This window comes from Pseudochaenichthys georgianus, chromosome 9 (genome assembly GCF_902827115.2).
Source record: "Pseudochaenichthys georgianus chromosome 9, fPseGeo1.2, whole genome shotgun sequence".
NCBI classification, from domain to species: domain Eukaryota; kingdom Metazoa; phylum Chordata; class Actinopteri; order Perciformes; family Channichthyidae; genus Pseudochaenichthys; species Pseudochaenichthys georgianus.
In genome coordinates, this window is record NC_047511.1 from 34,233,889 (window position 1) to 34,257,180 (window position 23,292).

Consider the following 23,292-nt stretch of genomic DNA (forward strand, 5'->3'; position numbering starts at 1 on the left):
CCCCTGTTATCTGCAAGTTGTCCAAAAGTGTTTTAGGAAGTGAGGTATATCTGATTTACAGTAAAAAGTACACTTCAATAGAAAGGCTAAATACATCATGATCATATCTGATCACGGAACAATATAACAGCATAACTTTACTTTTACTTTCTTTTTCGTTTGCCTTGTTGCTGATTCAACCTTTGCAATCATTGAGTTTGACTTTGTGTCTAATGCTGACGTCAGAGTTTTTGACTTACAGTAATTCCCATTACTTCTCAGTTATCATAAAAGTGACGGCTAAATGTGAAATTATCTGTACTATTTCAAATAACAATTTCTGCTATTTGCACTTGTTGACATGTGGCACGTGTTTATCATGATATCTTTGGTAAAACAAATCACTGTATATAAGAGTCATTGGTGGGTTAACAGCTAATTCCATTTGTGTGTCTTTATTTAAATAAAGTTCACATATGGGTTAACATGATGTGAATCTGAAAATTGAGACCAGAGTGGCGTATGACTCCCTGATGGCAGCATTACGACACGTTGCCAGCTGCTTTTGACAGGGAGCCACCCGAACATGTCACCGTGCTGTCCTGTGTCTCTAACCCCAGCCAAGGCACACACACAACACTCAACTCACACACACCCTATATCCCCCCGAGGCCATCACTCACCCGTCATTCTTCGATGCCTTGTAGACCAATCAGGCACTGTCTCATGAGACGCAGTGTCACACATTTAAGGATGCATGACAAAGTGCTCCTTGATTTCCCAGTGGCCACTGTCTGCAGCCTGCACACGCTTCAAACACGCACAAACGTACACACACATGTGCTCGCACTGACAACATGCTTACATATGTGTTAGAGGATGCTTGTCAAAGCATATTACATCAGCAGTAGATGAAATGCTGAGAGTTTTGCTTAACAGAGGGTGTCTTGGGTCCATGTACAACTATTAGACAATGAGATAAATTCAGAATTGTAAATAATTTCAGCCTATTTGAGAGAATTTTTATTTGAATGCCAAATGTAAGCATTTCTAAGTTTCTAAGTTTTGAATCAATGTAACACTCAGGCACTTTTCTCCCACCATACATTGATTCATATAAGCTGTTAGGCCATAACCACCCAGTCACCAGGCTATTTCAGACCTCTCTTGGTTTGGCTTTGGACCCCGATTCATTCTGCAGCAGGGAAACATCCACGGCCCACCAGAACGCCCCCACCGAGGGAGAGAAGCATCTCTTTGATGTTTGACATTTTCGAACAAGGAAAAAGCTCAGTGGTTGACCTGTGTTCTCTGCATCTCCCCCCGAGTGTCTTTCTCTGTGTGTTTCTCTATTTTTCAACTACTCTTGCTCTTATGTGTGTTTGTTGCATTGAGCCAGGCCGAATGATGGGGCGTGTTTGGTACTGCAGAATGGTTTTACTATTAGAATAGAGATGGAGAGAGAAAGGAATTAGTAATAGCAGTAGTCCGTTTAAGTTGTTCAGGTCTCAAAGTTACCTCTACATGACCCACAGAAACAGTGATTTTGTTCTGGGAAAAGGCATTTTGGACCCATTACGTGAGCCATTGTGGTTGTGCACTCATATGAAACAAGGCGGAGAGGATGGGGGTAAAGGCGAGAAAAGGTATAGCTCTAAAGCTCAATCGCAAACATAGCTTTTATGCTGGATGAAAGCCGAACTTCAATTGGTGAGAGCTTTCAGGGTTGTGTATGGGTTGCATTGAAGAAAGGCATACAGTAATGTCAGAAAGCCATTTGTGCCACACTTTTGCACAATTACAGCCTTTTCTCGGAAAATGCGTTGTTTATAATGGGTGACTGAGACAACAATTGCACTGGAGTAGCTTTGATGCTGGGTGCTCTGTGGAGAGTCACGGCACAATGCTCCAAACGTGACAATGAAGAAGAGCATAATCTTCATAAACCAACAGCGAATCGCCTTTTAACCGCCATTGTGTGTAGTGTGTGTATAATCATGAATAATACTGTATATGTTGCAAGTGTTTCTGTTTTTAGTCTTTGTATTTGTGCAGATGTGTTTGTGTGTGAATATCTTAGGTTTTAGCCTTTTCAAAATAAGCACATATGTAGTGCAGTAAGACAGACGTCACTCCTTCCACCTAAGTCCTCTATCAATCCCAACCATTTACTGGAGCATTTTCCATATTGACAACTGCCTGATGTCCTGACATCAGCTGCTGCGATGTCCCCATTTTTTCACCAGCTATATGAAACAGTTATTATTTGTTACACAATGCCCGCACTTATCCAAACACCGACACGGTTCTAGGCTTACGTGAGATAAATCAATTTACCAAACCGTATATTCTGAGCTGGCTTTGGAAACCGGTCTGTTTTGGTAATGGAGTAATCCTTTTTAATAGAAAATACACACACCCACACTGTTCTTTTTACAGAGTTTGATGGATTCGCTTTTCTGCCGAATTCCATGGATGACATCCTGGAGTGGAAATCCAGGTGTGGCGATCCTTTTATTTATTTTTTCCTTTTTCTTTTCTCAGCAAGATAGATTTTTCAGACTGTGATATGCCATCAAAGGATAGCGACAGAGACAGAAGAGTGTGTTCTTTAATATAGTTGTTTACAACAAAAACAGTGTATTGTAACTACATTGTGGAATATAACTACTCTGCAGTTTCACACAGTAGTACAGTAGTTGATCTCCTAAATATTTATATATATTTTAATGATGCTTCTTTTACAAAAATATCTCCCTTTACTCATTTGTTTGCCAGTATACTCAATCATGTTAAATGCAATGCTGCCAACATGAATGATTCTCATTGTTCCAATTATCTACAGAGGTGAACAGTTGAACTGGTTCAGAGTGTCATCTTCCAACAATGGGATTCATCACTACCATGCTATTTGTCTTTCAGCCACCCCTTTCTGCCTTGCTTCAGTTCACCACTACATCCTCGTTGTGATGGATCCACATCCATGGGGGGAGTGGGGGTCATGGTCAGGTGTTGCTCAGGTGCGCTGCAGACAAAGGCAAGAGAGTGCAAGTGAAGCTACTGTGACCATATCTATTTATCTCCAGCCGCCTATGGCTAAAACATTGGCTTTGGCCATTAAGCAACTCTGTGCTATTTCCTTTAACCAATCGCAAGGCGTGACGTTGGAAAGTGAACGTACCTGCAGCCACGTTACGCCCGGCCTCAGTCGTGACAGACAGGCCTGTGAGCAAACGACAGGGAACACCTGGGTAGAACAAAACAGCCACCCAAAACCAGGATCGCACACATTTATAACTGCTGTCTGAATAGTTTTAAAATATAAATGTTTGGTCTTTTCTCCTTGGATTAGGGCCAATAAAAACAATAGGGATGGTTTAACTCCACTGGTTCATCTCCTTCTCTGGAAGCAACTGCATCCTGATGCTGATGTGCTACTGCACAATGTGTTGTGTTATCCAATACATTACAAACGGATATAGGTAAAAAGACACTCAGAAGCGTGCACTTGCAGGACAGACATGTCATAATTGTGAAGGAGTAATACTGACTTGCAGGCACACCTTCTCACACACTTTACACCTAGAGAAGTTCACTATCCTGATGATTTATAGATCCTAATATACAATTCTCAGCAGTGCTCTGGATGAGATGTCATAATTGATGGCATGGAGACTTTTATTACCTGGTATGGTGTGTGTAATTAGGTTAAATAGATGGGGTTGGACACGCATGGTAAAGGCTACATCTTTCACCCCGGCTGGATTTATGGGCCACGCTCCGCTCTCTGAGGTCTGCTCTAATGCACTCATTTGCATGAGAGCACATATAGCTGATGTGTGTATTACTGTTACGTCAACTGCTAAGCACAATGACAAGGGCCAGCTTATGAATAGTTTGGTTCAGCGGTTAGCAACTGCCCGGCCCGCCAACTGCCTATTAGCTATGATATGAAAGCTGCCTGGCAAGTGTTAGATTGATACTTGACACGTCGAACAAAGCTCATTGTCATTATAATTACTATACGTTGAGTCTTAATTTCATGGTCGTCCATATTGCCAGCGTGATAGGGCTGTCTGTTACTTACATCTTCAGTAACAGCTGTCTATTCAGCCAGTGTATCCATCCGCCTTTCATATGTTCAACAGTCTCAGAAATAAAGACTTCATAATGACTGTAATCGCTTCATGTAATTGTAATGCATAGCTATTGGTACAATTAAACTGTATTTTCTGAAGATACATACCACTTATTTTTCTTCATCCAGATGTCCAATCAAGTGTAAATCACATATAAACTAATAGCAGAGGACTATATGTGTTATGACCCGTTCATTGAATAGACTTTAAAAGGAATCACTTTATACCAGTTACTATGTCATTTGCTGGAGGGTCCATCCCATCTGTCTGTTAAGGACAAGCAGATAATGAAGTGTATTTGATGAAGTAAGTTGATAATGAGAGCTAGCCGGCCAGCAGTAATGACAGTGTAGGAGTAGAGACAGTGGCAGTAGCCTGCAGTGGTGGATGTTACTGTTCAGACTTTTCTGACCTTCACAGATTCCAGTTTCCCCTCCAATACTCATCATCAGATTGAATCATTGAGGAGGTGTGTGTGCTCGTACTGGCACGTTTATAGGAGTGTGTGTGTGTATGTGCAAATGTGCCAGAATGATCTCATTCACCAAGGTCTCCCCCTCCTAGTTTGGGGGGAACAAAAAATAATCTTGCAAAGAGGGACGTTCACATTCACACGCATTCATGCACACAACCCGCCTCTAACTCCAAGGCCAGGCTATTGGCTTGGAGCATCTGAACCTTGTTACACTAGACACATGCATACACACATACCGTACAGGCCCGTACTCCCAATCCCTTGAACCTGCAGCTACTTGGCTGTGCATCAGGACGAGCTCAGTTGGCCCTCCATAGGGATGGGGGGTGCATAGCAAAGCAATTTGTCTAATATATCCTGCATCCTCTCTAAATGTATGTCCACCCAACTGTATTTCTTTTTTTATCTAGCATGCACATGCACTTTTATCTTCCCCTCATTCTCTTTTACTCTCTTTTTATTCCCTTCCCACCTCCTAATACACTACTTCACGCTCACCACTTTCTCCCTGTTCCACTCTTCCTCTCCCAGCCTACCCCCCCTCCCTACCCTCCCAGGCTAGGAGACACCATAGAGGGGTCTGCTGAAGACAGGGCCCATTGACAGGCCAGAGTGGCAGTAACTTATTGTCTATTGATGGAGTGTGACAAATCATGTGGGAACGCAGGGGTGCATGGCAGTGGGAGCCAGGGTGTTGAGTACGTGAGTGTGCCTGCGTGTGTGCTCGCACCTCAGATGTGTGTGTCTGTGTGTCTGTGTGTGTGCCCGCATGTGTTTGTGCCTTTTTGTGTCTATGCCTGTGTGTGTGTTTGAGCGTAACGTCTTAGTGTGAGGCAGGCGGGCATAGCCGGGACCCTTCACAGCTCATTTAGCCTAAATGGGGCCACCTGGGTGGTGAGGGAGCTCAGCAGGGCGGCCCTGGCCCTCTGGAGCCCTGCTGACAGCCCCCAAATATAGGGGCTCCGTCTGCCTATTAATCAACGCAGCCACTCTGACAAATCACCACAACTATGACCTAATGAGAAGGGGAGAGAGGAAGGAGGGAAAGTAAAGAGGTAGAGACATAAAAGAGGAGGTGGAGGGGCACATGGTGTAAAGGGACAAAGGTGCAGGGGTAAGCATGGAAGCTAAGAAGTGACAGAGCGCCAAGGCTTAATGAAAAGGAAATGAAAGAAGGAGCGGCCTGACACAGTGACTTGTAGTGCTTGCCATGGGGGTTAGCCACGAGGTAATGAGAGGTGAACGCAGTTGTCACCCGAAGCTGATCCTCGGTTCTTCAGTCCTACTCACAACAAACCAATTGATTTGTTATGAAAGAGCAAATCATGCACTCCAAAATGCTGCAGAGTGGATTAGCAAGCACCCGCTCAGCCGCACTGGAAAATAATTTAGACTACAAATACTTTCTCGACACTTTTTTTGCAGATGCTTCAGAGCAAATTAGAAGTGAGAAGACATTTGAGTTTGAAAGCAAACAACATTGATGTATGTCTCCTTCTCTGGTTCCCACCCTGAGGTGAGCTAGCATCTAATCTCTCCACTACCAATCTCAGGTCCAAATCACATTAACCGGGATCAGAGGTGAAACTGGAGCTTTTCAACAGCAGCCTGTTCTCACTAATGAACCCCCATGGCCATCCACTGCATATTATAGCCACACTGAGTGAGGGGGAGAAACTTTTTGCAATAATCATTATGTAATTGCGCCATGCCTGGGTTCTCCCTGCCCTGACATTTTGAAAGCTCGATAGCAATATCTTTATGCTTCTCTAAAGGGAATATGTTTGGAATGGCTGTACTGTATATGATTGATGGTTTTCTGAGGCTAAGCAATCTACTTTATTGTAATTATATAGTTTAGTGTCCGTCTGAAGTTTATTCTAGACAATACTAGTTTATTTGCGATTCATTTGTTTTTCAGAACCCAGCTTTACCTGACTGACCTTGACTTTGTTTTTATAAGTTACCCACTTGTAAAGTCACTTAATCAGGACGATATCCAACTTTCACCCAATTCCAACACCTTTCTAAGAATCTTTACAACATCTTCATCAAACAGAGCTTTACTATTTTGTGGCCAATTAATATGCAGCTGACCACTGAACACTATAGTGAATATTCAAAAGCAGCACCTTCTTATTGACATGTATCTGTCTGCTGTGCTGTCCAGCCATGGGATCTATGTGATAAACTAAGCCCAGCCTGTCTGCTCCATCGACTGGCCCAGGATGGAAGGCCCACAGAGAGGATGCACAACTGCATGCTCCTTCCATCCATTACCTAGCTATGGTAACGCAACATGCTATGAGCTTCTGAGTCTGTTAAACAAAAAGCCCCATCCACACATTCATAAGTAAATACACACAATCCGTTCACGATTCACGCTGGCTCATTGATAAAGGTATAATCCTGATGTGTGTGCCATCCCCTAAGGATGCTTCACAACTTGTACGAAAGGCATCCGTTTGCTCAAGGTGACTAAACTAAGACACTTTGGAAATGGATTAGCCCTATTTGTTCTGCTTTGTGTTTTTCTGATGCTGCTTTGGAATCAGCAGTTGGTGCTTTTGCTTGCTTTCTCAATCAGTGGTTGGTGAAAATGATACCGTTTCAGATGATGCCTTTGTTTGCTTATTTAAACTAGCTGTTTTCATGTTGTATTACAGTTGAATGATATAAACACTCGTGAATCAGAATCCACTGATTATAAGGATTCAATCTGTCTTCTGATCCAATGTACGGTCGGACAATTACTGTACCACCCCCTTCAGCAGCTGCAGCTACAGTACAACACGCTCCCTGAATGCAAAGTGATAGAGACAATTCATGTATAGTAAGATGAATACTTCATATAACAAACTTTATATATAAAGTGCATTCTCACTTTTGCAATGGATACAACGTCTGCCTGTTCCATGTATTGTCACTACATTGTTTGTGTCATGCCACTCTATTTGTGACTCTAATTCCTCGACATTTACTGTATTTGGGGAATAACATAAATCCGATTTATTTTCAAATCCATCTTTGTCAGTGTAATGTTATTTTGCCTGGATTTTAATTAAGGCCTTTGTGATGGTCCTGCCTCTGTCCTACTTTCTTTCAATTCAATCTCATGGCAAATTCTTATTGACATGTGGGCAAGGTCACCGGGGAACAAATGCCAACTTTTTACAATTTTCTCTCAAAAGAGACCAAATGATTGATGTCATCTGACATTTAGTGTTGATGATGGCAGCCTCAGCCAGTAAAGTAGCGTGTTAGTGCCCCTCACCTCCTTTTATGACCCGCTATACAACGCGCTAGTACATTCATGTCAATAATGTGCTTAGCTTGTTCTAGCACATTAGTGCAAGAAAGAAATGCAAGTGGGTCTGTACAGTGCAAATGCAAAGCAGGGGAAACATGCATGGATAAAGGTCTACTTGGTTTGTTAAGCTTGCATTAGTTGTCTTTTGTGATATCAGTGCCTGGAACCAAATCATGAATGATGATGTTACCTCGCTCTTTTCATAGAATTTGACAATGTTTGTATTTTCTTTCTGTGGAAAATGCTACACTGCCAGAGGGCTGTGTGTCAGTGTGTGAGTGTGTGCATGTTTGCTCTCCCGAGTTGACAATAGACCTTTACAGCATCACATCCCTACAAGGTGAGGCACAACTCAAAAACATCTTTTCATCGCCTTCCTTATCTCTTTCACACTGCTGTTGGCAGCAAGAAGAAGAAAAAACTGAGAGGAAGCATTATCATTTTATTATTAGGACAGAGGGGGTAAAATAGAGCACATGCGATAAGGATCTAGAGATTAGGATGGAGCAGAACAATAAATTATGCAAAGTGTTTGAAAACACATACAGCTATAATTAAGTGCCATTTGATTTTAAATGAGGTGACAGCAAGGATTTATTTATCTCCTTAACCCCCTAAAACCGCCATTAGCATGGTAGAAAATGAACTGTTTGAACTGGTAAGAGAACAAGGCACTGATCTGATAAACAATAATAGGGCAACCCCAACCAAAAGCAGCACACACACACACACACACACACACACACACACACACACACACACACACACACACACACACACACACACACACACACACACACACACACACACACACACACACACACACACACACACACACACACACACACACACACACACACGTAAAGGAAGGTGAGATCAATGTCTGCATGGACTAATCAGTTCATTGCAGGCCCCGCAAAACTACGGGAGCCCATAGCTAATAATGTCATTATGAATGGCTGCTGTATTTACAGGATGACCCTCGGTGAGGATTTCCACACACTGGTTGGTCCCAGTCGGTTGGTTCAATCATTTACCCACACTGTGCAACTATCGACAGGAATTGTTTTTTGTTGAAATACAAGTGTTTTATTAGATGATTTAGATTATTTGGGTACAGGATGCAGTTTATTTTTTGCCCCAGGCATTTCCCCCTTCAGGAGAGGAATGTGACAACACCTTCTAATGCTTTTGTTTGGAGTTACATTATAGCATGCATGAATTAAATATCTGTGATTGGTCAGGTATACCTTTGAAACAGTGACTTGTTGCACTGCAGTGTGGATACTGAACCGTATGAAAAGTGATATGGAGTCCACCGACTTACTAACAATAATGGAAACTTTAAATGCATGTTGTTTCATAGCTGTGAATTTGGTCTTCTCTTTAGACCTAACTTGTGACATTACCCTCAATGTGGTCTTTTGGTTTGTGAGAAGGTTGCAGTGTCGTCAATTTTATTCCATCTGCTTGTTCTTCAGCCCGATCTCTCACCATTAAATCAACCGTACTAGCAACTTGCTCAACTAAGCCACAACAGCATCCATAAAAAAGTAGAACATGCTGAAATATGCAATTTATTCATAGTGGCTATGGAAATGAGGTATAGCGTGGTTTGAATAGAAGTTTTGCCAGATCAATGTCTAAGAGCGAGGCCTTTGTCTAAGAAAGTCACAGTCTCTCAACCCTCAGCTCCTTAGTATATTTCACAGTATATATTATGCACAAATGACAAAGAGAACATACTGAATAAGTAATAGGCTATTTCCTGGTAGCACATTGAGGTGAAATCACAACGAACATATTTTTTCCCCGCTCTGTATGCTGTTCAGTGGGGAGATAGCATGAGTGAATGCTTGTTCTCAGTGTTTGTGCATGTGTGTGTGAAGAGGGCACAATCTAAAGCTACCGACTGTTTATCTGAATCAGCTTTGTTCATTAATTCATGGGTGATATTTTATGCATCTGGTGACAAAGTTTAGAGAAGTAGAACCAAACACAAGACACCGTGGGAGATGGGAGGCTTCCATGACTGTTCTGTAATGGAATAAGTTGAGGAGGTTGCAAATCTTCTGGCGGCAGATTACGTTGGACTGGTCAGTTAACGGTTGAAAAGGATTGCGGAGAAATGCTGATAAAAGAAGCAATGACTCATATGCTGGAGACAGTTGGGTTTGGTGTGGTGGTTGTCTGCAAAGCAAGGCTGATTACTGAAGAGAAGGTGGTTCTTTATAGGAAACTGGTGGACCAAGGCTGGAAAAAAGCTTCCAGGTATCAGAAAAACGTGTTTATTCAGAAACAAATAGCAATGAGATCATCAGGGGAAACTTGATGAACTGATGTGCATTGAAAGACTGGAAGCATTAGAAGAAATCGAGGAGCAATCAGGGAAACTGCTTGGATTAAGGCAATCTATAAACAACAGGAGGTGGCATGTTGTGCAGAAAACACAGTCCATAACATTTCGGGTTGGTTTGAGGCTTTGTCTTTCTCCATATTAAGCTTTTGTATGTGCACATTTATATGCGTATGTGCGCTATTTTCCCCAAAGTAAGAGTCTGCTCATTCTCCGCTAGTTTTATGTCCTTCCTGCTACTTACTTTCTCTCTCTTTGGCTCATGGGGGAAGTCAGATTGCCTCTGCTGAGATTTTTGATCCCAGAAACCTGCAGGCACACTGGAGCCACTAACAGGTACGCCTACCTACCTGTCTTCCAGGCTGACTTACTGACTGCCCTACTAACTTAGCCTCCCCTCGTTACTGCAGTAGCGTACAGGAGGGAGGTGATGGAAGGAGGATGAGGGGGGGCATGAGGAATATGGGGTATATAATGGTAGGCTGTCATGCTCAGATAAGCATCTGTTTTTAAAAAGTATCATTTTAGTCCTGTCAAAAGATCAGAGTGTAACATCAGAAATGCATTAATGAAAGACATAGATGCTGGTCAGATGACAAGATTTATTTCAAGTCGCTTCTTCTTAGAAATAATTGCTGTGCCACATGTGTTGTGAGTTTGAGAGGCGGTGTCAAACAGCTGTCTGACATACACAGGACACGGCTGAGGGGTGCATAGGTGGTTGGCTCCCTTAATGAAGGGCCTTGCTGTAATGATTTACAGTAGCTCAGGTGAGGGAGGTCACACACACACACACACACACACACACACACACACACACACACACACACACACACACACACACACACACACACACACACACACACACACACACACACACACACACACACACACACACACACACACACACACACACACACACATAGGCTCGAACACATGCTCACATTTCTCCATGTCACAACCTCCTCTTGGGTGCTGTTTCAGTGAAAGGTGCCATCCTGCTCAGCCAAGCTCCTAACAAGAGCCAAACACTCTGGAAACTGAGGAGTAAGAAAAGAAAGGTGAGGTGAGGGGGGGAGAAAGGGAGGTGAGGAAGGGAGATAAGAGGAGCAGAGAGCTGTCAACCTCCTGGGACATGTGCAGAGCTCAGTGTCTATGTGGATCAGTCAGCTACTCTGCTGCACTGACCAGCACACATTGGCTGTGTGGATTTGGCAGGTGTTTGGTTATTTGTTGTCTGCATGTAATAATACATACTCAAACAGCATGGATTCTAAATTGGACCTCACCTTGTCAAACACAAACAAGGCCCCTCACCTCTTTCTCCCCGGAGCAATATTTGATAGATCTTACCCACAGCAGCACAGCGAGCCTATTTGAGGAATGTACCAAACTGTGTCCAATAAACTAGTACTCACAGTCACACTACGGTAGAGAAGCAGCCTAACGATGTCTGAAATACCAGGACAACTGCTATGATATGCTGTGATAATTGCTACCCTACTGTCCGTAGTACAAATAAATGTGGTATCGGTGGGCAAACACATTAATATGGAAATGTCTACATTAATTCGGAGCATGGTCTAAATTATTCAGTAATTAAGCCACTGCAAATTTACACAAACTTTCCCCCTGGATGACTGGAGAGACTAGTGAGGATTTGAAATATGTGGTCACATGATGTGAATGCAGAGTCATTTCAGTCAGTGAATTCAGGCACAGCTTAAAATGTGGTTGTACAGGCTCCGCTCTCATATGAAATGTGTATGGCTATGGACATTTTACTTGGCTACCTTAGCTCAACTGACTGTTAACTAATATCAGCATGTTAGCATTAGCCTTCATTGAGCACTGCAGATGCTTAAAATGACTTTCTGAAATGCAGGTTTCAATGGTGAAATAAGCCGACAAATAACTAAAACATTCTAGATAACAGCTGACTAACAATGAGTACACAACCACAATCGAATTTAGGTACACTAGTGACAAATAAACAGGTAATTGAGACATAAAGTTAAGTATACATCCTTTTAGAATGTTATACTTTCTATTTCCCTCTGTCTCTCTCTAGGTTTGGATTCCTCAGGATTAGTGTGTGTGTGTGTGTGTGTGTGTGTGTGTGTGTGTGTGTGTGTGTGTGTGTGTGTGTGTGTGTGTGTGTGTGTGTGTGTGTGTGTGTGTGTGTGTGTGTGTGTGTGTGTGTGTGTGTGTGTGTGTGTGTGTGTGTGTGTGTGTGTGTGTGTGTGTGTTCTATTTAAGGAAAAGGCCCTTTGTGTCCTGTGATGTGCTGGACTTATCATTGCTTGGATTTGGAGTTTAAACCACAGTGTGTTTGAAGTTGTGTGTTTGTGTGTGGCTCGGCGCAAGCACTTGTGAGTATGTCTGTGTGTGTGTGTGAACATGCATGCCCCTGAGCCTGGGTGTGTGTCTAAGCCAAAGCACGTACAAGCGTGTCAACTTGTGTAACTGTGGATGTCCTTTCAAAGAGCCTTCACAGATCTGTCCGGGGCCCTTTGATCAGGCCTTCTATGACTCGCCTGCTCTCGACGGGCTGCGTGCTGGGTGGGAGACAAGGCTTTTTGGACATGGATGAGACTGGATTTAACCCACACATTTATACGCACACACAAACCTAAGCATCAACGCATAAAACCGCATATTGAATAATTTAGATAATGGCTTACTGACATTTACAATAGTGGCGAATCACTCAAATGTGATCAAATATGTTTTAAAAAGACGCAGTGAACATAATATGCAACGATGCAGATGTGTGTGTAAGATTGTGTGTGTGCATGCCTTTGTATAAGTCAAAGTGTTATCACAAGGTTAGAAAGTAATACAAATAATACGCATCTCTAAAGGATTCGTTTTTGAGTTGCTTAATAGTTGCAATTTCAATGTTGTCATCCTACCAAGTATTGTAATACTGCATTGTTGATATAGTAATTTGCATTGGTCTATATTGAAAGCAGCAGCTGCAGAGTAAATCTACCGATTCATGTTTACTTGAAAAAAGATTTGCTTTGATATCCCATGTTGCTGTCCCCTGCTGATTAAGTGTGTGCCTTGTAGCTTTTGAGAGGACATCAGTTTGGATTGAGATGGATCTCAGGTAGGGTCTAATACTGAGTGGCATCACCGCACCACACGGACATACTGTAGACCTGACACTGAATTGATCTGACAATAGAATGGATCAGTGTTGCCGCTAGTAAGTCAGAAGGTAGAGCATAATCCCCTCTGTCAAGTCTCTGTCTCGTCAATATTCAAATCCAGCCGGCTGTCCAATGGCTGTCAGTTACAATCTCCCTCTGGCTCATGGCCTAGCACAGGCACATATCCAAATTGAATTGGAAGTTTTGCTTCTCAATGGAAATTGAGTCTAAAAGATGACCCTCCTGCCCTGTATTGTTGACTTGTCAGTTGCCCCAACTGGACTATATTCTAATGTACAATATCTATACTCAATTTTTCCCTTTTTTGTGTTTCCCTAAGTGGCTTTTCATTTTGCTTTTAGTTTTTGTATAGCTGTTGTCTACCTCTGCTTACCATGATTTTTTTTCACTTGAATGTCAGAGGTGATTTCAAGGAACCATGTAGATTGAGATAAAAATATTTGGACAGGTTGTCTCGCAAATTGTGACTTTGCTTTTTGATGAATTTAGCCCCAAAATGGTTTCTGACTATGTCTTTGTGCCCTCTCCTTTAATGACGTATTCCCATACATTCTGCCTCTTTGTAACACACAAGGCCATGTGTTGTAAGCGTGAAATAAGATAGTATGGACTTCTGCTAAATTATATATCCTTCCACCGATCCCCCTTTCCCCTCACTTTTACACATCGCCTGAAATCAGAAAGAAGGAGCTGCTTGAATTTTGAAAAGTTGTTGTGGTCAGGCTGAAAAGGTTTATCTATTGCATGCTTTCTCTGGAGGACTGCTCACTCTGAGCTGTCTAGAATGTAGTTGTTTCATAAATTGCAAGTCTTGATACATTGATGCACGTCTCTTTTTTCAGAGATGTAGGGTGAATGTGAGTGTCTTGGTTAGTGTGCGATTCTCTTGTCAGTTATGAACCCATTCTGTGATGTGGACTGCTGAGAAAAGTTCATTCTTTACAGAGAAACTAATTCATTTTTTTGGTATATTTCCAGGTTTATACCCCAAATGAGTTGCTTGAAGATGTGTAGACATGTCAAATAATGTTCTTTCACACAAAGTTACCTGACTACAGATCTAAAACAGAAAGTGGTTCTCACAAGGGTGAAAATGATGGGGGACATTTAACCATAGCCTCTCTTTCTCTCTGAATCTCTCTCTCTTGTTCAGTCCCTCTCCTCCTACTACTGTCACACATGTCGCCCTGGCTTGCATGGAAAGGCCTGACCTTTGGAAAGTTTAGCACTTTAAATATTTAGGCTTGGGTTATGATGGATCCTCCAGGCCCTGCGGCAATGTGCGAAGCCTCTGATTAGGGCTGCTGTCAGAGTCATTTAGCCGAGTGTCTGGCTGTCGGTGGCGCTCTCTGTTTGACAGGCGAGCCTTTTAAACAAACAGCGGTCCCAGTGGCAGAGCAGGCAGGGCACCCAGCGCAGCACAAACACCCAACACTCTGAGAGAAACCACTCAGCCCACTGACAGCTGCAGAGGAAACCACTGGTCACTGTCTCTCATGATCTTCCAGGCACTTTGTTGCTTTCTTTCGCACAGTCTATACTTGTACCTCTGCCTGTTTTCATTTAGTCTCTGTTCCTTTTTGTTCCTCTCTGTCGATATGTTTTCTTCATCAGAGTTTACACCTGGTCTTTGTTATGCTCTGTCTCTGCAAGCTGCTCAAATCAAACATTAAAGTTTCATCTGTGGTGTGTGTTGAGTAAGATTTAGTAAGGTAGGTGATTGCCAGATGATCTCTGAGCAGGGCTTATGCTCTTAATTTGTCAAACATCCCTACTTATTATCAGCTGAAAATCAGGATGGATGCTCTCTGCCTTGTGTCTGCATCGTCCCGTGATTAGGACAGCTTACATTGATGTGCATGTTGAAATACATCTGAGCCAGCCTTTTCATCTCATTCTGAGACAATCTCCCATGGCATCAATCCTGTAAATATATGAGTCTTAATATGTGTGTCCTATTCTGTATTCAGAGGAAGAGCCAAGTCAGCAGCTCCAGTATTAATGCATGAGAAATGAGTAGAGCCCATAAGAATTAAAGGGTAAGACTCCCCTTATTAAGATGTAAATTCTGAGGAAAACTTGCAGAAATGAGGATACAGGGAAGTTATTGTCAACTTTAGCCTACTTGTGCATTTCTAAGAGGCATTGTTATGTTACAGCTGTTGAATTATATACACACAGCAAAGCACCTTGTGTATTTGTTGGCTCATTTTCAGTACGAGATCAACCAATCTCAACGAATATGTAACCTATAATTTACGGAACAATTTACACTTTTGGCAACATTATCTAGTGACAATATACATGGCAACTATCGTGGTAATTCAATCTCTGTCTATGTATGCTCCCTCTTCTTTTTCTCCCTCTCTACCTCTTTCTCATTTCAAATTTGCACTTAACACCTTCCTGGGGAAAGGCTTCTCATTCATCAACGGTGTTTGTCCCGGTGACAAGCAGGGCGCCTCCTGCATATCAATATCAGCTAAGACAATGCTGAGCCTGTAACCTTCAGCTAAATGTCATTCTGCTTAATCCTATTTGAAAATTAAACATTGAAAAACCTTTAGCGTACCTTCCGGTCTTCCTTCCTCTCTCGCTCCCTCCTTTATTGGCCGTTCCTATAGCTGTCTGCTCTCTCTCACCCCCTTCCTGCTCGAGTTTCTCAAACTGTGTGACATTTGTATTGTCTTGTTTGTTTGAGTGTTTGTATCCCATAATGGTTATTTAGAGGAACTGATTTTATCAATCAATCAATCAATCAATGTTTATTTATATAGCCCAATATCACAAATGTTACATTTGTGTCAGTGGTCTTCACAGTGTGTACAGAATATCAGTATGACAATACGACACCCTCTGTCCCTAGACCCTCACATCGCACAAGGAAAAACTTCCAGAGAAAACCCACAGCTCAAAGGGAAAAATGGGAGAAACCTCAGGGAGAGCAACAGAGGAGGGATCCCTCTCCCAGGACGGACAGACGTGCAATAGATGCCGTGTGTAAATTGAAAAGAGAATACATTTGCAACATAGGTAGTCCAAATGTTTGGAAATGCATGTGTGTATAATAGGAAGATGAATCCACGAGGATATCCATCCAGGATCGATGATCAATGACCACAGCCAGGGCTCGCGATCCAGGACACAGGACCGCAGGATCATCCATGACTCCGGATCCCGGCGTATATAGACACCAAAAAGAAAGAAATTTGGGGAAGCTGGGTTAATCGGAACATGAGAGTACACAGGTATAGACAGAGAGAAGGAAGAAGTAAGATGTCCCCCGACAAACTAAGCCTATATCAGCAAAACTAGGGGCTGAATCTAATCAGCCCTAACTATAAGCTTTATCAAAAAGGAAGGTCTTAAGCGCACTCTTAAAAACAGGTAGGGTGTCTGCCGCCCGAACACAAACTGGAACTGATTCCACAAATGTGGAGCTTGATAAGAAAAGGCTCTGGCTCCCATTGTACTTTTAGAGACTCTAGGAACAACCAACAACCCTGCATTCTTGGAACGCAATGCCCTAGTAGGACAGTAGGGTATAATGAGTTATTTAAGGTAAGATGGCGCCTGCCCATTAAGGGCTTTGTAGGCGAGAAGAATAATTTTAAATTCTATCCTGTGTTCTATAGGGAGCCAGTGTAAGGCAGCCAGAACAGGAGTAATGTGGTCCCTTTTCCTAACTCTGGTTAGTACACGAGCCGCAGCATTTTGAATCAGCTGAAGCGACTTGACTGACTTCTTGGTACTCCCTGATAATAAAGAGTTACAATAATCCAGCCTAGAAGTAACAAATGCATGGACTAGTTTCTCTGCATCGTTTTGAGGCAAGATATGCCTGATTTTTGCAATGTTACATAGATGGAAGTAGGCGGTTCTTGAAATTGATTTTATGTGGGCGTTAAAGGATCAATCCTGATCAAATATAACACCAAGATTCCTTACAGTCTTACTGGAGGCCAACTTAATGCCATCCATAGTTAGTATATCTTTAGATAATTTGTTTCGTAGATTCTTCGGGCCAAGTACAATAACTTCAGTTAACATCAAAAAGTTTAAGGTCATCCACGTTTTTAAGTCCTTAAGGCAGTCTTGAATTTTATTTAGATGATTAATTTCATCAGGCTTGATTGATAAATATAGTTGAGTATCATCCGCATAACAATGAAAGTTTACAGAATGATTCCTTATAATATTGCCTAACGGAAGCATATATAATGTGAACAAAATAGGTCCGAGCACTGAGCCCTGTGGCACTCCAAGGCTAACTTTGGTTTGCGTGGAAGATTCATCGTTAACACGTACAAACTGAGAGCGTTCAGATAGATAGGACCTAAACCAGCCTAAAGCAGTTCCCTGTATGCCAACTAAGTGCTCTAGTCTTTGCAATAGGATATCATGGTCGATAGTATAAAATGCAGCACTGAGATCGAGCAAAACAAGAATAGAGACAAGTCCCTTGTCTGAGGCTATTAGAATGTCATTTGTGACTTTAACCAGAGCTGTCTCTGTGCTATGATGTGTTCTAAAGCCAGACTGAAAATCTTCAAATAAATCATTGTTTTTTAAGTAATCACACAACTGTTTTGCGACTGCTTTCTCAAGAATATTTGAGAGGAACGGAAGATTAGAAATAGGTCTATAGTTGGCTAAAACCTCTGGATCGAGGTTGTGCTTTTTAAGAAGCGGTTTTATTACTGCAACTTTAAATGATTGTGGAACATAGCCTGATAATAAAGACATATTCATAATATTTAATAAAGTAGTGCTAATAATGTTAATTTTATGTCACTGATAAAATAATATAGGGGCAATTTGGCTGCCCCTAGTAGTCATCTACATGATTCCTCTACGCAGAGACAGCCATCATCAAAGAGGCAGACTTAACTACTTCTCCCTTTGTTCTACTCACTCTGTGATGGATGTAAAAAAAAAGAAATCCAGAAATTTGTGACCAAAGTTGTTTGAGGGAGAACAGAGTCAAATGAGAGGAAACCTCTTTGTCAAAGCAGTATATTTACAAAAACAGATCCTCCCCTTACAGATGGTAATTACTACACTGACAGTGGTTAGCAAGCAGAGGAAGAAGATGTCTAATGTATCCACATACACACTGTAACAGAGGCTGACACTTCATCAAACTTCTCTGCATTAAGAGGTTGCCTTCTTAGTATGCATTAAACACATTTTTGATATAGCTGGTGTTTTACCCCTTTTTTCTTCTTACACAGATTTACAACGCACACACAGCATATCTAGATGGTACATGTTTGAAGATACTGTGAGGAATCTGAGGGGAGGGAGAGGAGGGAAGGCAGGATAAAAGGAGACATGGAGATTGCAATGAAAATGCAATCATTTGCAGTCGGACAGATATAATTCTCCTTTGGAGAGAGTGTGATGCGGCAGCTCAAAGACAGCCTTCAGCCAGCTCTCTATATGGGTTTGATTGACCACAGTTGCTCGTCAAGACACGCCATTGAAATACTCAGAGTCAATTGCAACATGCCTAACCATGGATTATCATATTGAAGCCCTTCATTAACTCTGGAGCTCGAAGAATTATAAATTATTATGGAAAGACACACTGTAAAAGGTATTTAAACACGATTGAGAAGCATCCACGTGAGGAGTAATTTCTTCCATGGTAAAAATGTGTCACCCAGACAGGGTTGATATGAAGTTCAACAGTTGTTATACCAGGACTGAACCACAGTTACCTTCAAATGTACAGAAAGGGGGAAAACACTGAGAATTACGGAGAGCCAAACTATTTTGGTTCCATTTTGTTCTGTTTCAATGTTGTCTAAAACCCATAATAACAATGTGTATGTATGTTTGCAAGTGTGTTTGCTTTGTGTGAGTCCAACAGTCTGATAATGATTATGATTATTTTATCACATAAAAGATGAAAGAATCTCCCATGTAAGAAGTTAAATGTGGCTTATCAAGCATATGGAGTTTGTCTGTGGTGTGTGTGAGAGTTATTATTTTGTCTAACAGAGTTGGAATTAAAACGACTTACGTTGTGTCTCTCTATGCTTTCCAGGTGGGAGATGCAGAAGGATGCAGAGCTGGAAGACGGAGAGAAATGTATTGTAGAGGAACTTCAGAAAGCCTATTTTGTTTGCTGCTGCAGCCCAGGAACGCAGGACTGTCCCGGAGCTGATGAGACACTCGCAGAGCAGACCCAGGGGGAAACACAACAATCCGATAAAAGTGCTGCCCAATAACAATGCATGCAGTTGGATTTTTTTTTATCACGTTGCAAATGTTTTCTTGTAATACTAAGTTGCAGCTCTCAAGGTAGTATAATCTGTGTGTGTGTGTGTGTGTGTGTGTGTGTGTGTGTGTGTGTGTGTGTGTGTGTGTGTGTGTGTGTGTGTGTGTTCACATGTGTGTGTGCACTGCACTGTGTGCAGCAAGTTTGAATATGTGTGTGCAGGAAAATACGAGTGAGAGAGTGGACAAGAAACTGTGGAACAACAAAAAGTCTGAGGCAGACGTTGGCTCCCTCTTTATGCACACGTCTCAAACAAACTCTCTGAGCTTTTCTGTGCGGCTTCAGACATTTCATCTTTTTGGAGCACACCTCCATAAATCAGTTCTGGGAAATGGAGAGCCTGGATTTGTTTGCCTGGGACAAGATGGGACTGTGTGATCACTGTTGGTAGTTGAAGTTTTTTTTTTTTTTGCGAGACAGTGAGTGTAAAGACATTGGTGTCAGCATACTTTCTCCTGCTTCCTAAAAGCAAACATCAAATATTAAGGTGTGGAAGCAAGATGATGTATGTTTTGATTACAGCGTGTCCCAACAATCTGCACCGCGATGTAATATCAGTCAGTATTTTGTGAAAACATTTATTTTATGTGTTATAAGATGGCTTAGTATATTTTTACAGATTTGTCCATATTTTGTGATTTATGAGTTGGAGAATGTTTTAGAATTAAACATGACAATAAAATCATATTCTTACTTATACCATTGAACAAACTTCAGTCATCGATCAATCTGTGTGATCTCTGTGCAGTCAATAATGTATGATAATGTATTACTATGTAGTAAGCATTCTTAAATACTTACATCTTACAATGTTATTTCGTGGTATATCTGATGTTCAGTTGAGGATTAAACCACCCAAATGATGCTCTTTTCATTAAAAATAATATAATTTCAACTCACATAGGCTACTGCACACCTTGTGCAATTCCTTTGAGAGAGCTGGAAAAGGATTCCTGCTCCAAAGAGAGTTGTTCCTTCCTTTAACTAGATAAGATTAATGCAAATGTAGCAAGATTGCAATCGGCAAACCACTTAGAGAATACAAAAGACAACAACATGTTTAGCAAGTGAATTCTGCCTATGCACCTTAAATAAGGCTAAAAGGCAGCAAAGCATGATGAGTCTTTGTACATGTATTGTATTTGATGTAACAATTAAAGCTTGTTTGTGTTGCAGTAAAAATAGTCTTTAACTAGCCAAACTGTTATTGTAAGATAACTGTTTTCTGTCAAAGAAATGCTTTGATCTCTTTCTTTTCATCCCTCGCCATCCCTCCTAAGTAAGCACCTGTAAGGTTATCCTTTTGTATTTCCATTGGGTGAGGTTTAGAAGACAGCTGTCAGAAAAGCTGACGGTATAATTCACAACAAATCATTACAAAGAATGATTCATCACAAAGAATAAACGGAATATTCTATTATACAGCATTCATTTGGGGATTATCAAACCTACATAAACATTTTAGAGCTCATCATAACATATGCATGCAGGATAAACAGCCGCAGCATTTTGACTCCTCTGATTTCCATTTCAATTGATTACCCACAGTATTAGTCCATTATGCACAGCAAACAAAGACACATGTTGGTTTTATGTCTATGTTCATCCATTGAGTACAAATAAGTGCATTTTTCTCCATATTTAATGTAAATTCCAAATACACTGGCTAAGCAATTCTAAAAACATTACAGAGCACAAGAGCACTGAGCTCCACCAAGACCATGTTCCAATGTTGCACCGTGTTTCGTGAAAAATCAAGCCACTAGGTTTCCTAAATTCATGCTGACATACAGACACACACAAAAAGACAAACATGCAAACCTAAACATATATACCCTACCATCTGAAAGTATCACATATTCGCACAATTGCTGAGGGCCGACCAAGACTCAAGGACTTTATTTGGAATTACAATAATTGATAACCTTCCCAAACCCTAAGTAGAAGAATATGTCCAAGTTTAAATCTCAGATCATAATTTCTCCTCTCTTGTGTTGCATTGAGTATTGATTAAGGGAAAAGCATCTCTTTTATCATGTCAATCTCAGTGGATTCCAATGCCACATCTCGTTTCTTATTTAGGTCTCCCCTCGCAGCATTTCCAGTGCTCTGCTTGAGGAAACAGGGTAGCTCAGCTCCCTTGATAAAAAGTTTCAACTTCTAGAGGATGTCCACAAGTAGGTCATACAGCATACGTTAAAACAGGAGGCTATTTCTGTTAATTAAAAAACACATCAACAAGAAGAGTTGCAGGTACATAATACAGGAGAGTAGGGTATGGCAGGTGTTCTTTGGTACATTTAGGTCACCTGTGGCACACTATCAGTGATTCTAACAGGTCTCTTAACCATTTAAAACAATGAAAACATTCTATCCCCTTGAACGTTCTTGATCTGATGGATTTCACTTGGGCAGTTATGTGGGAACAGTCCTGAAAATGTTCACAACAACAGCTTCCTCCAAGATAATCTGATGTGCTAATGGTTGACAGTTTGATGTAATCATTATCCTCTTTAATTATTATTTTAAACATAAAAAGTTTGATATGTTTCTAATTGTTATGTAAGTAAAATCAAATCAATTTTATTGGCAATGCCTAACATATGTTTGAGTGGTGTGGCTACATTGGTTAACTACATGTGTAGGCGTTTAGCTCCCTATTTCTCCTGCAAAAGCTCTTGTTTGCAAAGGATTTGCACAAGTGAATGTGTTAACTTTTTTGTAAAATTAAATACATAAATGAAAACATTTGAGTGAAACTATCAATAGCACATTAGGTTTCCTATTACGCATGATAAAGGAATGTTATATAGTATGGGGGAGTGTGATCTACACCAATGCATATATGAAATAAAATAAATGTTATTTGCAAATAATTGAAATACCTTTCTGAAATGCATTTGAGTATAAATATAAAATTAAACTAAATAAAAAGTAAAATAACCTGTAGTGAAGTACATTTAAGTTAAAACATCTGTATAAACGATAAGTATACAACCGAGCAGCAGCTGTGCTACTGTCTCTTTAAAAATCCCTTCCAGTCCGTTGCCCCGGTAACCCGGAAGCTTCACGTGTTATGCTCCGCATTGCGCAGCCCTTCCTGTTTTAGAAATGTCAAGGATGCAGCGTCGACTGGACTGTCGCATATACTGATGGTGTGTGAGTCGAAACAAAAAAAGCATGTGTGCATCTACTGTAAACAGCTGTTCCTCTCCGAAATGTCTTTCGTTTGGTTGGCACCAATGTGAAATAAAAGCACGAATGTCCCTTTGTACCTGTTCGAAGTAGCTCCACGAGAAGCGAGAGCAAACATTTCGCGAGTTGTCTGTAAAGAGTGCGAAACATTAAACATTCTGTGTTTTGAATGTTGTTGAGATAAAGACAGAATAGTCTGAGGTAAGCGTAAATGACTGTTTGTCACTGTCTTCAGCGTGGTTTCAAAGCAAGAGTAACTTAAAGTGCTAACGTTAGGATTTCAGTTGTTCCACGTGTGCTAAGTTGTGTGAATACCATGGTGAATACACGCTGCTAACCGCTGCTTGTTTGTTAGCAATACTGTTGACACATA

At 41.3% G+C, this 23,292-nt stretch overlaps 2 protein-coding genes across 3 annotated transcripts in view; both read left to right on the forward strand.

Moving 5' to 3' along the window:
- Nucleotides 1–20,869, forward strand: part of kiaa0825 (KIAA0825 ortholog) — a 110,906-nt gene extending 90,037 nt beyond the window's left edge. The window contains 1 exon segment of the mRNA XM_034091320.1: nt 19,491–20,869. Coding sequence (XP_033947211.1) covers nt 19,491–19,674 — 184 coding nt within the window. The 3' untranslated portion in view covers nt 19,675–20,869.
- Nucleotides 20,870–22,790: 1,921 nt separating this feature from the next.
- Nucleotides 22,791–23,292, forward strand: part of arb2a (ARB2 cotranscriptional regulator A) — a 156,054-nt gene continuing 155,552 nt past the window's right edge. The window contains exon 1 of one of the 2 annotated variants that reach the window (XM_034091155.1): nt 22,791–22,879. The gene's annotated coding sequence lies outside the window, so the exon portion shown is untranslated. Of the gene's footprint in view, nt 22,880–23,037; nt 23,121–23,292 lie in introns of those variants that run through there. The other variant, XM_034091156.2, reaches the window with a different exon arrangement.